This window comes from Nerophis ophidion, linkage group LG10, assembly GCF_033978795.1.
Source record: "Nerophis ophidion isolate RoL-2023_Sa linkage group LG10, RoL_Noph_v1.0, whole genome shotgun sequence".
NCBI lineage: Eukaryota > Metazoa > Chordata > Actinopteri > Syngnathiformes > Syngnathidae > Nerophis > Nerophis ophidion.
The window spans coordinates 24,681,906-24,697,677 of NC_084620.1; the positions used below are offsets into that span (position 1 = coordinate 24,681,906).

Consider the following 15,772-nt stretch of genomic DNA (forward strand, 5'->3'; position numbering starts at 1 on the left):
ATAGGCTCCTTTTGTTCGCTAATCTTTTGCATGCAATTGCCACCGTAGTCAATAGGCTCTTTCTTGTTCGGTATCCTCTTGTTGTGAGGCAGACTTTCTTGTATATGCACATGCCTGCTCCACTGGTACTATTTTTAACACAAAGTAGCATATATTTCAAACTTAATCTGTCAGTAGGCTGGCTATGGAAGTGCTAAAGACTACTACAAAGATGACAAAGAGAAAAAGCTGTCGAAGTGGAGCCACGTAAATAACATCACCCACAAAATGGCGCACCCTGAAGAAACGATCAGAAAGAAGCCTGAAAACAGTCTATAAAACAATTTATTCAAAATGTGACCAAAGAGCCACAATAAAATGTTATGTAGACCACAAGAAAGTGTTTTAAATGTAAAAAAAAAAAAAAAAAATGATTATGACCCCTATAAGTTATACAATACAGCTGCTATTAAAAATGCACTACAGTTTTAATAGCATTGTTGATTGGTGGCCGGAACAAGCAACACCTTTCCAAGATGAAAATATAATAAACTACAATTTTGCAGGATAATCTTAAAACAAATTTAAAATAAATGAGAATACTTCATAATCAATGTGGCCCATACCTCATTGCCAAAACATAACTTCATTACAACAAATAACAGCATCACCACTTGCAAATTTGCAATAGAACACAGTAACAGCCCTATTAAGGCACTCACTAATTGTCACAGTTTTCACCAAAAAACATATATGTTAATCCTCAAAGCTGTCAGTCTGCTCTTCCTTCCTTCAATAATAATTGAGGCTGTGCTGCAGAACGAGAGGCTAAGGGTCCACTGAAAATGTACCGTATTTTTCGGACTACAAGGCACACAGTGCGTCTATTATTATTTGGGATCCGCATAAGTCACAAAAATGTGCAAACTTAGCCCGCACCGTCATCAATAAACTCCTTTTTCTCTATCCTTGTTGTGGGCCATTCAGCCTCCACTGTTGTCATTTCTAATATAAAAGGAGTATATAATTCAAACTAGGACGGGGCAATATATCAAATCGGGTTTGTCTTTGTGCGATATAGAAAATGACTATATTGTGATATTCGACTATACGTTCTCACGCAGTTGCTTTTAGCTGCAGGCATTAAACTACAGGGGTTTCTGCCTCTTTCTTGTCTGTCCTTCTCACAGAGACATAAAACAAGCGCACTTTCTTACATACGTCACATACTGCCGCGCGTGCAACGTCATACGGTCTCGCGGAGCAGAGAGGTAGCAGAACGGGTAAAGTTAGCTGTCTGTGCTAGCGGTGCAGTGCGGTGCGAGTAGTAATAAGAGAGAGAGAAGGTGCGAATCTCGTAACAAAAAGGAAGAATAATTAATTCCATAGAAAAAAAGCAAGGGGTGCATCGTCTGGCAGTGGTTTGGCTTCAAGCAGGAAGATTTTGAACAAACAACAGTTATATGTCAAGTACGGGGCAAAAGCGTTTCTACAAAATTAGCATTACTGCTAATTTGTGGCATCATTTGAAATGACCCTCTATAGTATAAGGAGTGTTTGAAACTCAGCATGTCAATATCTCCGTTCAGTGCCACACCAACAAAATACCTAAGCAACCATTTCCAGATCAACACCGTATGATAAAAATAGTCAACAACAGAAGGAGATAACGTCCGCAGTAACCTACCACATAGCTTAGGACATACACTATTTGATTTCCTATTATGCAGCTCATTTTTATTTGACAGTTAATGAAATATCTTGTGACATCATGCACAAAAGTGCACTTTATTTGTTCTTAAACATTGTAGTGGCGTTCTGCTCAAAAAGTTAACTTTAATTTAGTGTTGTTTTGATATGTCATCTTAGTGACATTATGCACAAAATTGTACTAATACCTTGTTTTAAAATGTCTCTGACAATTTTGCAAGTTCTGTTTTGGAAATTATATGAATGTTTGTGCTACTGCTTAATAACTGTTTAATAAATACAGTTTTGGTAAATTGACTTACAGTATTTCCTTGAATAGCCGCCGGGCATTTAATATGCGCCTGCCTTGAATAACTGCCGGGTCAAACTCGCTCCCCAAATTAATAAGCGCATGCTTGCTTTTACCGCCGGGTCAAAATCGTGACGTCACAAGCGAGGCTTCCACTGTCGACTTTTTCAAAATGGCGGAGAAGTTTTTTTTTTGCTTTTACTATGTGTATACCAGGGGTCTTGTTCCACAGCCATACAGATCACACTAATGGTTGTGATATAAACAACTTCAACACTCCTGCCAATGCGCGCCACACTCCGCGAACCCACATTAAATGATAACAGACACACTTCTGGAGAACATTGGCCCTGCAACACACCACAAACGCAACACAACACCTACCCAGAATGCAATGCATCCACGACTCCTGGCTACACCATACACCCGCTGGCAACAAACCCCCCCCCTACGTGCGTTGGTTGAGGTGGGCAGGGTTGGGGGCGCGTGTATAATATACCAAGAGTCACGGATACAAGGCATTATGGGCAATCCCTATGCTGCGTTTATAATGTGCCACAGAGCCAATGCTCTCCAGAAATGTGCTTGGTGTGGGTTCACAGAGTGTGGCGCATATTAGTAAGAGTTTTAAAGTTGTTTATGTCACAACCCTCAGTTTAATAGGCATGGCCAAGTATGCGTTGCAATCTCGAATAATAAAAAGCGAAATGCATGCGCCCGGCCGGCACGCTGACAGCATCGTGTGAAAGTGGGCGCGATGACATGCTGTAGAGCAATGGTTCCCAACCACCGGGCCGCGGACGCAGAATAATTTTTTATTAATTTTTTTTATTTATCACATTCAAATTTTTACTGCATGCCATTGGTAAGCGCAGGGGTGAGAAGAGGTTTTAAAATTATTAGCGCCTGCTTACTTTTACCGCATGCTTGGAATAAGCGCAGGAGTGAGAAGAGATTTTAAATTAATTAGCGCCCCGGCGGCTAATCAAGGAAATACGGTAGTTGTGATTTCTCTCTCTGCATGAAAGTTTATAATGAGCATATATTAATTCTCTCTGTGACTGCTTGGGGTTCCCTCCGGATACTCCGGCTTCTTCCCACCGCCAAAAACTTGCACCTGGGCAAAGGTTGATTGGCAACACTAAATTGCCCCGCATGAGTGAGTGTGAATGTGAGTGTGAATGTTTTCTGTCTGTGTTGGCCCTGCGATGAGGTGGCGACTTGCCGAGGGTGTACCCCGCCTTCCGCCCGATTGTAGCTGAAATAGGCTCCAGCACCCCCCGAGACCTCGAAAGGGATAAGCGGTAGAAAATGGATGGATGGATATATTAATGCCGCATAAACAAGAATGTTTTAATATGGACATATACAATCATCATACTGGTGTGATTATATGCATCAAGTGTTAATTCAAGGCTAAGGCCAAATATTGAGATATATATCGTGTATCGTGACATGGCCTAAAAATATCAAAATGTTAATAAAAGGCCATATCGCCCAGCCCTAGTTCAAACTGATATATGTCAGTGGACTTGCTATGGCAGCACTAAAAACTACCGGTGCAACAAAGATGACAGGGAAAATATGCAGTCGAAGTGGGACCACGAAAATAAGATCACCCACAAAACAGTGCATCCTGAGAAGACGATCAGAAAGCAGCTTAAAGATGGTCTGTAAAAGTTGGCAACATTTTTACCAAAGAACCTCCATTGCATGTTATGCGATCCTCAAGAAAGTGTAAAAAGGTGCGCCTTTAGTATGAAAATAGACCTTAATGGACCCCCTCATCGGCAGTGCACTTTATAATCCGGTGTGCCTTGTGGTCCAAAAAATATTGTCGTTGTTGTGACTGCCAATATGGGCAGTCCAAGTCCAATACAGCATGGTTACCATCAGCTAGAACTCTCTTTTTGGCACGTAAAGTAATTTTACACAGTTGAAATGACAACGGCGGTAGGGTAATTAATTCATGTTGCATCAACCAGGTCATTGCACAGTGTCAAATCAAAGATTTCCATAATATTTGGACAAATGGATGGGATGTAATGATCTCTCCCTTGTAATTTAAGACACGGTAAATTTAGGTAATATTAAATCAAACCATCTCTATTATTTACTGATCTTTCCTGTGAAAATAAGTTGAGGTAAATGAAGCAATGCAACTTACTTTTGAGGATTCTTCTTAGTGAGAGTCCCCTGCAGTCAAAAAGAAACTCACTGAGATTCAACAACTATACATTAAATGTTCATATACAATATCATAAAAGCAAAACATATCCCACCTTTTCTTCCATTACAGTGATTGGAAATCCTTCCAGTTCAAAGTTTTTTATGTCCCGAAATTTTTCTGCATCTTCCCTTTTCTCATAACAAACCACTGCCTACAACCACACACATTATTGTTATCAAGAATTGACAATAAAAAAAAACGTAACTCATGAGATATTATGTTGCAAATGATGTAAGTTGGAGAAAGACACAAATACTAGAACAAAAAGGAAGAACCTGCAATCTGTCGCGAAAGAGAACAAGTGATTTGATTTTCCCGTACTGCTCAGCAGCCGCCACTATGTCACCATAAGTAAGATCCGGAACAATTCCTTCAAGCGTCACAAAGGTTGGAGCAGAGGTTTCACCAGGCTGATCAAAGGCAGAGAGGAGCACACAATTAAAATAAAATAAAATAAAACTTAGGTGACCTCGCAAGCATTAACCTTATTCTTTGCAGATGAATCTTTTTGTTTGGTGACTGTCGCTTTTGCGCCCTTTTTGTTGGCTGCTTCTGAGGAGCAGGCACCAGATTTCTTTGCGGCTGCAGTGGACTGTGAAGAGGAGGTACGTCCTTTGGAAAGGGGTGACTTCATTTTTGCCAGTTCAGCCAACAAGGCCGGGGCAAGAGTTTTAACCACAGCTTCCATGTCGGATTGCTTTGACAAAGACTGGACAGCTGGACCAAGACAAATACAAAGTAATCAAAACACAATGCATTTAATTGAGGTACTAAACATCTGTCACACCTGATGATTCCAGAAGTTTTTCAGCAAAACTCTCTGCGTTAGCTTCATGGTTCCTTCTGGGGGAAGAACGTCTCTTGTCGCTTCTATAGGTTGATGAGCGTTTATTGCGTTGGCCCGGCGACGAGGATTGCCTCTCACGACTTCTTGATGATGACGAGCTGTTGCTTCCCTGGCTCTGCGATGAGGATCGCCTCTTGCGGCTTCTCTTGGGTGATGAGCGTTTATTGCGCGGGCTTTGCGATGAAGATGGCCTCTCACGACCTATTTTAGATGACGACCGTTTGCTTCGCCGGCTGTGCGATGGGGATCGCCTATCACGGTATCTTTTGGATGACGATCGTTTATTGCGTTGGGTTGGCGTCGACGACCGCCTCTCGCGGCTTCTCAGCGATGAGTACCGATCCCGGCTTCTACGGGAAGACGAGAGTTTGTTGCTCCTCTTCTCCGGTGAGGATGAGTGCCGTTCCTGACTTCTGGGCAGAGAGTGGTGCCTCTCATAGCTTCTCGAGCGTGAACGAGACCTGGGAGAATGATAAAGTAAAGTCAGTCAAGTCTAAAAGTCATGTACACCATGTACTAAGATCGTCTGGCAGAACCTGTGACTGCATCTGGAGTTGTAACGCGAACGGGAGTCACTCCTCCTGTCTCTTCGGTTGTTCGAACTGCGACGATGCCGAGGACTGCGAGAACAGGAAGATGAGCGACTCCTACGCTGGCTTTTCTTATGGTGAGACTGTGATGTGGACGTATTCTGCCCTTTTTCAGAGACACTAAGCAAATCTCCATCCCAATTTGGAAACCTGAATTATCATAAATAGTTCTGTCAAGGATCCAGTTTTTAGTGCAGCAATGACAATAGTCATCGAAAGCAAATTAACTTTTGGTTATAATTCTTAAAGTAAAAAAAGAAGACTCACTGCTTTCGAAAGACTTTGCAGTTCTCAAGGTGAAGGGTTGTATTTTGGTGAGCGATCCAATCCTAGCAGGCAAAAATAGGTTAACATCATCACCAAAATAACCTTCAGGACTGACATTTCTCTGGATTCATACAAACAGACATGAAAAGTATGTGTTTTTTTACTGATGAGCGAAAAACTAGAAAACAAACAGTCTTTAGAGTTAAACACTAATCTGTAAAACTTTCTAAAATTTAAATCTCCTTGTGGACTTGGTTCTTCTTCTTGACATCTAGGTCGTCTTGGCATCCATCATAGAGGATCAGGAAAACAAAAGCCTTAGGGAAGCTGCTGCCCAGTAGAAGGTCACCAGGTAGGTCCAAAAAAGAAAATCCATCAAAAATGGGTCAAAGATGAAGCAAAAATCGTCTTCTGTCGATTGGTACTGTATGTTCAGGACTTTCCTTTTTACAATTAGTGCAATACAAAATGGTATGTCGGATTAACAACAGAATATAACACTTAAATAACAGAAAAAAAAAGTCTCATTGGCGCTGATCGACATCCGTGGAAGACAACCAATGAAACCCTTTTAAAGTGTGATAAAGAGAAAAGAAGAAGCACAGCAAAACAGAACACTGGTTCACTCACCTCAATGAGTGCACACTCTTTGTAACACAGAACACACGTGTGCGGAAACACGCTGGGCGTTATCGCACTATAGTCTTGCACCATCGATGTCGTCGGTCCGCCTTTTGAGACCACAGTCTGCGCTGGGGAAGCCTGGGGGTGAGGTTTGCTGCTAGCGCTTTGACCCGCGGGGAACACAGGCTGCGTGGCCATGCTGAGGCTGGGAATGTGTAACGCAGGCGGCATGGAAAGAAGTAGCGACTTTGCCATGGAAGTTGGCATACACATCTGCTTTCTTAACAGAAATGGTAGCTGCGTGAATTTCTGCTTGGCCTGGTCTTTGAGAACCTGCTGCTTCTGGAGCACTGGTTGCTGCTTATTGTCTTTTTTTGTTGGCTGTGCTTTTTCCAAATTCTTCTTCTGCTGTTGCTGCTCGGTTTTAATGTTTTTGAACTGCTTTGCACCAGCTACACCTTGACTTTTAGGCTGCTCACTGGTGCAACTGGCAGTATCTAAAGAGAGGACAGGTCTGCTAGGATGGACATCACGAAACTGAGTGGCTAGCGGTTGTGGTTTTATGGTAGTCTTGAGGTCAGCCACCGCCTCTATAAGAGGCCTGGCTTTCGGGGCTAGAGATGGATTATCTCGCACGCCATTGTCTTTAGAGAAAGTTGTGAACATGGATTTTTGAGTCTGCATTGGTTGGGTCTGTGTTGCTATCACTGCAATATTACTTTTTTGAGTCAGTGTGGAGCTCAAAGATGATCTCACACTTGCCTGGACCTGGCAAGCACTTTTTCCAACCTGCTGTGCCGGCTCTTGAGTGCGAGTGCCTTTATCCAAATTGTGATTCATCAACAAAGTGTCGTCCTCAGCTCCTTTAGCTACACTCGCAGCATTCTCCCCAATCCTGCAACTGTATTTGTGTGTATGACCGTAGTCAATGACTTTACTCGTCTGGAGAAGAGGAGATGCTGCATCCCCATGGTCCAACCCAATCATTCCTGAACCACCCCAACTGGTCAGACCGCCTAAGCCACCAGTGAGCGCAGGTTCAGGGATTGCTTTGGGCCGATCTGCATCAGAGGCCTTTTTGTTCTTCTGAATCCGGATTTGGCGCAGGATGAACGGTAAATTGGCGGGGGTGATTTGGTCTTCTGAGTAGGCGATAAGATGTTCCAAGTCCTCCTTTTCAAGTCCAAACTGCAAAAGAATGTTGGTCGCTGACTCATATGTATATTTAGGCTTAGTGCGCTCATAAGAGGCGCCAGTTTGGGCCATGTTTGGCCTGTCGATATCTAAACCTGGAATAGAGTGAAAGTCTCGTTGACCCTCACTGGATACATTGAACACAGAGTAGCCAGCAAGAGTTGATGATGGACAATGAACAGAGGCTTTGTCAGCTGTGGCTCGGCTGTAGCTGGACAAATAGTTTAAGGAACCGACACTGTTGCTGCTTTCGTTGCCAGAACTTCTGCTGAGGTTTTGGTAGGAGCTTGTCCTTCCAATCGCTGAAATTAACTCTTGTCTGCGAGTTTCTTGAGCTGATGGCTGGTGTATTGCTTTACCTTGAAGCCTCACCTCTTCTCTGGCTCTGCTATCATGTGTGCCGACGGACCACTGCAGATCTTCATTAAAACTGGGTCTTTCCATTGGCCGATAGTTGGGCACTTGTACTGGAAAAGTCTTGTCAGAAGTCTGCAATGGACCAGCAGGAGAGCCGAGACTGGATGCAGTCCCCAGTACAGAAGAGACCTGTTGGAAGTCTCCCCCTGTTGGTCTTCTTTGGTTCCCATATGGGTTATACGGGGGATTAGACATGGTGTTTGCAAGCCAAGAACACTTATGTCCACAGCAAAAAGTGGTTGTAGGTATGTGGGGCAAAGCCTGCTGGGGTTGTCTTGGAGCCAAACCAACCTCCAGAAGGCAGCCTGTCGGCCGATCAGGGAGATGTTCTCGGGATGACCTCTGAAAAGAGGACTGGCTGGGGGGATCTTTGAGCAGTAGAAGAGGTACAATGCCTTGATGTCAAAGCAAAGCTGAAAAATTAAAAAAAAAAAAAAAAATGTGGTTATTGCAGTGGACAGGAGCACGGCAACCTGGACAGGAATCATTCTTGGAGCATCTCATCTTGGCTCGTCTACGGTGGTTTTTCAGTTGGATACATGGTCACTCACTCCTGCTGGTCATGTGTGGGAAAGGATAGAGAGAAATAAATACAAACTCTAAAATTATTTATTATCAGGTCAGCTATTTCCAGATCGGATATCACACAGTAACGTGATGTACTATGTTCGTACTGCAAGTCAATTCTGTTATTTTTGCTCATGTTTGACCTGTATCAGATTTTTTTAAATCCGACCCAGGGTTCTTTATTATTGGATATAAATCGGACATGTAACTGATGCAACAGCAGTACAAACATTTAGTTGTTCATCCAAAGGTCATCAAAATGTAACAACATTTCACAATTGTATGCCATAAGTCGGCCTGGGCCTGGCCTGGGTCAATAAATCAAATAACTTTGCCCGCATCGATAAATCGCCATTTCCGTGTGTTTGTTTTCCTCAGTCACTTCAAAAAAGGGTGCAAGAGGGTTTACTCTGTCCATCACTCGCAGCACTTGAGCGCGATTATTCAATTGCAGAATAAATGAACACCTTGAACCTTTTTTGGTCGCCCACACACAGGATGCTCCGAAAAAGCGCTTCACTTGTCGTCACTCACCAGTCAGAAGTGCCGCAAAGTAACAAAAAATAAAGGAAAGAAATATGATTGCGAAGCCACTTGTCCAGGTGTGGGTATATTTCGTCTTCAAACCGGATGAGCAGGATGAGCCAATCAAAACAGATGAAAAAGTATGTCGATTTCCTTGAAAATGGAAGGTAGTTAGGCAACACAAAAAAACAAAAAACACCCGACTTAGTTTTTCCAACTGAGAAAAAAACTGCACGTTTGCGAACAATTTGAAAGTCCATTGTATTTTTAAGTTTACTTAAGATGATTTAGTGCTTGACTTCCAATTCCATCCATCCATTTTCTACCGCTTATTCCCTTTCGGGGTCGCGGGGGGGTGCTGGCGCCTATCTCAGCTACAATCGGGCGGGTACACCCTGCCTTCCAATTACAAAAGGTAAAAAAACACAAGACATATAATAGTGTGTTGCGTTTGATAGGTTTACTTGCATTATCATATACTGTAAGCATCGGAATTGGCAGTATAAGACCTTAATCGGAACATCCCAATCTATATATTACGACTACATTAGTGCTAAATTAGGTCTCACAATAAGGCTTTTTAAAAGTAAGTGTGTTAATTGGGAATTATTTGTGGCACAACATATTGTCCAGCAAAACTTGTTATCAACCCAGGCCTACACGTAGGGAGGAGCGGCTCTGGTAAAGACACAGGTCCAACATTATGCCGCACCAATGGGCAAGCAAAACAATGGTTTCATAATGTGATGTGCACCACCAAAAAATCTTCCGACTGATACCGACGTAGATCGTTAATGCTGACTTTTGTAATGCATCAATTCAGTGTATGTACAATATCTATTTCCTTCTTTAATTTCCATCATTCAGTCATGATGGGAAGCGTTCAAGCGGAATAGCTAAATAATAATGCTTCTTCAAGTCACACAAAAGAACTGTAAAAGCAAAGGTCTCAAAAATGTAAGGCGCATGTGTCATTTGGTCCTGCAGCTAATTTTTTTCATTGGCCCCTCGGAACATTGCAGAAATATAATTTAACAAAAAAAGTAGGAAAACAAATGGAGGAAAAGGCATAAAGATATGTATCACTTTTTTAACCTTAAGACGGGGGATTCTAGGCTCAAAAATGTTGGCAACTACTTATAGTGCGTTCCATTTACCTTGGAAACTGGAAGTTGGAGCTGGGAATAATGTCAGTTGATGTATGAACGTTTCAGTTAAAAAGTCGGAAATCAATATGGCCACATCCACGAAAGCTTTTCTTGTGCTTGCTTTGTCTGAATGTTAACTTCTGGACAAATATGCTCTCTTTCTGCAACCTTGAAACATAATTGTTGAGGCAGAAACATAAAGACGCCATTACTAACGTTGCAAAACGCATATTCCACAGGAAAAAGGTCATTTCAATATAATAACACTACCATTTATAATAGGGGTGTAACGGTACACAAAAATTTCGGTTTGGTACGTACCTCGGTTTAGAGGTCACGGTTCGGTTCATTTTCGGTCCAGTAAGAAAAAAAATAAATATACATTTGTTGGTTATTTATTTACCAAATTTGTAAACAGTGGCTTGATCCTTTTAACATTGGGAACACTATAATAATTCTGCCCACGTTAATCCACACTAAACTGCCTCAAGTTGTTGCTTAGATTAAATAAAATGACACAACTTTTCTTCTACATATAAAAAGTGCAACATTAAACAGTTTCAAGTCAACTCATCATGCTTAATTTATTACTGCATTGGGGAAGCCTGTAGTTGATTTTTTATTATGTAAATGTTATATTTGTATCAACATGTGATAGCAGGGACTCTGCCATTCTAAAGTAGGCTGCTACATTACTAATGATTAATGTAACTATAGCTGAAAAATAGTACAATAGCAATAGGACAGACTATTCATCCCTGAACAACATGGAGTTCATGAAGGCTTTATGATGCACTTACATTATTATATACACTATCAGAGACAGAAACTCTTCATTTAACATAATGTCCTTTTTTGCCGCTTCAACACACCTCAATCAACACTGTCCGTAAAACACACACACACACACGCACCGCAAAATGAGCTAACTTTACGCTAAAAGCTAGTTAGCCTTCACCTTAACCAAGGACTGCAAGTGAGCTGAGCTGCAGTTAGTTTCTAGAAGGTTAACAGGCTTATAGTGATGTTTAGAAAGTAGTTGACTTGGAAGTGTTTAGTATAATTTGTGGAGAGTCCGCTGCTCAACTGCTAAACAACTATCTGCTCGACGCTGAAGCGCTGACTAGATGCGCTCTGAATACGCACTGCTGAGTGGCTTTATACCGCCACGGTTGTAACCAATCAGATGGTTGTGTGGGAGGGACAATGCAGGGTGCTGTGCAGGAGACAGAGGCAGAATGGAGCGGAGCAGCTTGTTAAGACTTTAGCACAGGCGGCTACTTCATATGTTCGTGTGGAACTCGTTCGGTACTCCTCCGCACCGAACCGGAACCCCTGTACCGAAACGGTTCAATACAAATGTGGGGCGGTTTAGCTCGGTTGGTTGAGCGGCCGTGCCAGCAACTTGAGGGTTGCAGGTTCGATTCCCGCTCCCGCCATCCTAGTCAATGACGTTGTGTCCTTGGGCAAGACACTTTACCCACCTGCTCCCAGTGCCACCCACACTGGTTTAAATGTAACTTAGATATTGGGTTTCACTATGTAAAGTGCTTTGAGTCACTAGAGAAAAGCGCTATATAAATATAATTCACAAATATAATAATTCACAAATACACGTACCGTTACACCCCTAATATATATGTACATACATATATATATATATATATATATATATATATATATATATATATATATATATGTGTACATATCTATATATGTATATATATATATATATATATATATATTCATATATATATATATATATATATATTCATATAGATATGTGTGTATATATATATATATATATTTATATATGGATCTCAATATTTTGCCTGGGACTCGAATTAACACTTGATCCATATAATCACACCAGTATGATGATTCTATGTGTCTACATTAAAACATTCTTGTCCATACTGCATTAATGTATGCTCATTTTAAACTTTCATGCAGAGAAGGAAATCACAACTAAGTCAATTGACCAAAACTGCATTTATTAAACAGTTATTAAGCAATGGCACAAACGTTCATGTCATTTCCAAAACAGAAAGTGCAAGATTGTCAGACACATTTTGAGTGCCAAATAAAAATGAGCTGCATAATAGGAAATTAAATAGTATTCGTCCTTTGCTATGTGGTAGGTTTCTATGGACGTTATTAAATTCAGTTGTTGACTATTTTTTTCATACAATGTTGATCTGGAAATTTTTGCCTCAGCATTTTGATGGTGTGGTTGTGTGGCACCGAATGGAGATGTTGGCATGCGAAATAAGCACTCTTCATTCTCTAGCAGGTGACTTTTGAAATGATGCTACATATTAGCAGTAATGCTACTATTTATAGCAAGGCTTTTGCCCCATACTTGACAAATTACGGTTGTCTCTTTGACATATTTCCACTTGAAGCCAAACCACCGCCAGGCGATAAACCCCCTGCTGTTTTTCTTGGGAATTAATTCTTCCTTCATTCGCACCTTCTCTCTCGTATTACCACTCGCACAGCTCCGCAAGCATCACAGGTAACGTTACCCATGCTGCTACCTCGGCTCCGCGAGGGCGTATACGTATGTGACGTATGTAAGAAGGTGCGCTTGTCTGTGAAAGGGAGAGACAGAAAAGAGCGAAAGGGGCCTGTAATGTAATGCCCAAAGCTAAAATCAACTGCGTGAGATCATATACTCGAATATCACGATATAGTCATTTTCTATATCGCACAGAGACAAACCTGCGATATATCGTGTATATCGATATATCGCCCAGTCCTAATATCTCTATATTAATTACATACACACATATATATATATATATATATATATATATATATATATATATATAAGAAATATTGATTGTTGAAAGAACGGTATTGAGGCTGTGGCGCATTTGCTTACATACGAGTTGAAAAATAAAGCTCCCATAGATCTACGCTGATGTCCGTGTCTCCTCTTCTTCACAACCATGCAAGTGCTCATGCAAGTGACGTCGAGGCCACATTTAGGCCTCTGCGCGTTCACGCTGCAGTTTGATAAATATCACATTTTACTTGCAACGTTAAGATCCATTTTCTACCGCTTGTAAGTTTTGGGGTCGCGGGCGGTGCTGGAGCCTATCTCAGCTGCAAAATCAGATCTAAAAAAGTCTGATTTGGACGTGATGACCGGTTGTCATCACGTCCAAATCTATGCGGTATATTCACACATACAGTGAACACAAGGCATTGTTGATCAATAGCCATGCAAGTCACACTGAGGGTGGCCGTATAAACAACTTTAACACTGTTACAAATATGCGCCACATTGTGAACCCACACCAAACAAGAATGACAAACACATTTCGGAAGAACATCCGCACCGTAACAACAAAACAAATACCCATACCCCCTTGCAGCACTAACTCTTCTGGGACGCTACAGTATACACCTCCCCACCACCAAACTCCCCCGTCCCCCCAATTCGGAGGTCTCAAGGTTGGCAAGTTTGCTGCAGTGTTAACATAGTTTTTGTAACATGTTGACCAAATAACCACCACTACATATTGTGTAAACCACAAATAAGTCTCACATGTATACAAATCATAATGATCCCTTTAAAATACAGTTATTTCACTGCAAATTATTTCGTTGTCAGATTAGTTTCGTTTAAGATTGCGTGAAGCCTTTGAAATTTAACATTTGAAATTTCCAAAATGAATTGACTGCTATGAACAAACTTTATTCGAAAGATGTGCATTAAGTGTAGAACATTTAAAAAAAATAAAATATATTAACATTCACGGCAACCCAACATCCTACACCAGGGGTAGAGAACCTATGGCTCTAGAGCAAGGGTCACCAACGCGGTGCCCGTGGGCACCAGGTAGCCCGTAAGGACCAAATGAGTAGCCCGCTGGCCTGTTCTAAAAATAGCACAAATAGCAGCACTTACCAGTGAGCTGCCTCAATTTTTAAATTTTATTTATTTACTAGTAAGCTGGTCTCGCTTTGCTCGACATTTTTAATTCTAAGAGGGACAAAACTCAAATAGAATTTGAAAATCCAAGAAAATATTTTAAAGACTTGATCTTCACTTGTTTAAATAAATTCTTTTTTTTTTTTAATTTTGCTTCTTATAACTTTCAGGAAAAACAATTTTAGAGAAAAAAATACAACCTCAAAAATTATTTTAGTTTTTTTAAACACCTTTTTACATTTTAAATTCCTTCATCTTCTTTCCTGACAATTTAAATAAATGTTCAAGTAAATTTATTTTTTATTGTAAAGAATAATAAATACATTTTGATTTAATTCTTCATTTCAGCTTCTGCTTTTTCACAAAGAATATTTGTGAAATATTTCTTCAAACTTATTTTGATTAAAATTCCACAAAAATATTCTGGCAAATCTAGAAAATCTTTAGGATCAAATTTAAATCTTATTTAAAAGTCTTTTGAATTTCTTAAATAAATTTTGTTCTGGAAAATCTAGAAGAAATAATGATTTGTCTTTGTTAGAAAAATAGCTTGGTCCAATTTGTTATATATTCTAACAAAATGCACATTGGATTTTAACTCATTTAAAACATGTCATCAAAATTCTAAAATAAATCTTAATCAGGAAAAACTACTAATGATGTTCCATGAATTCTTTTTTAAATTTTTTCAAAAAGATTCGAGTTAGCTGGTTTTTCTCTTCTTTTTTTCGGTTGAATTTTGAATTTTAAAGAGTCGAAATTGATGATAAACTGTTTCAAAATTAAATTTAAATTTTTTTCCTGTTTTCTCCTCTTTTAAACCGTTCAATTAAGTGTTTTTTTTCATCATTTATTCTATCCAAGAAACGTTCTGTAAAAGGAAAAAAAATGTACGACGGAATGAAAGTCAGAAATACCCATTTATATACATATATATCTCAGGGGTGTAACGGTACGTGTATTTGTATTGAACCGTTTTGGTACAGGGGTTCGGTTCGGAGGTTTACCGAACGACACGGAAATATTATATAGCGCAGCGCACGTTGTGTAAACAAAGCACACCGAGGCACCATGAATTGATTTACGTGGACCCCGACTTAAACAAGTTGAAAAACGTATTTTTACTGTTTTCTTACTGTACTGAGAATGAACCAAACCGTGACCTCTGAACCGAGGTACGTACCAGACCAAAATTTTTGTGTACTGTTACACCCCTAATATATATAGATTTACTTACTAAAGGTAAACTGAGCAAATTGGCTATTTCTGGCAATTGTTTTAAGTGTGTATCAAACTGGTAGCCCTTCGCATTAATTAGTACCCAAGAAGTAGCTCTTGGTTTAAAAAAGGTTGGTGACCCCTGCTCTAGAGCCAGATGCAGCTCTTTTAATGACTGCATCTGACTCTCAGATACATCTTAGCTGACATTGTTTAACACGACA

General features: G+C 40.4%; 1 protein-coding gene across 4 annotated transcripts in view; it reads right to left on the reverse strand.

The window, feature by feature from the left end:
• Positions 1 to 15,772, reverse strand: part of LOC133560502 (uncharacterized) — a 33,839-nt gene that overhangs the window by 16,384 nt on the left and 1,683 nt on the right. For 3 of the 4 annotated variants that reach the window (XM_061913088.1, XM_061913089.1, XM_061913091.1), the window contains exons 3-10: positions 6,543 to 8,560; positions 5,913 to 5,974; positions 5,592 to 5,795; positions 4,996 to 5,516; positions 4,693 to 4,925; positions 4,484 to 4,618; positions 4,261 to 4,359; positions 4,146 to 4,174 (exon numbers count right to left, since the gene is read on the reverse strand). In XM_061913088.1, coding sequence (XP_061769072.1) covers positions 4,146 to 4,174; positions 4,261 to 4,359; positions 4,484 to 4,618; positions 4,693 to 4,925; positions 4,996 to 5,516; positions 5,592 to 5,795; positions 5,913 to 5,974; positions 6,543 to 8,342 — 3,083 coding nt within the window. In that variant the 5' untranslated portion in view covers positions 8,343 to 8,560. The remainder of the gene's footprint in view (positions 1 to 4,145; positions 4,175 to 4,260; positions 4,360 to 4,483; positions 4,619 to 4,692; positions 4,926 to 4,995; positions 5,517 to 5,591; positions 5,796 to 5,912; positions 5,975 to 6,542; positions 8,561 to 15,772) is intronic. The other variant, XM_061913092.1, reaches the window with a different exon arrangement.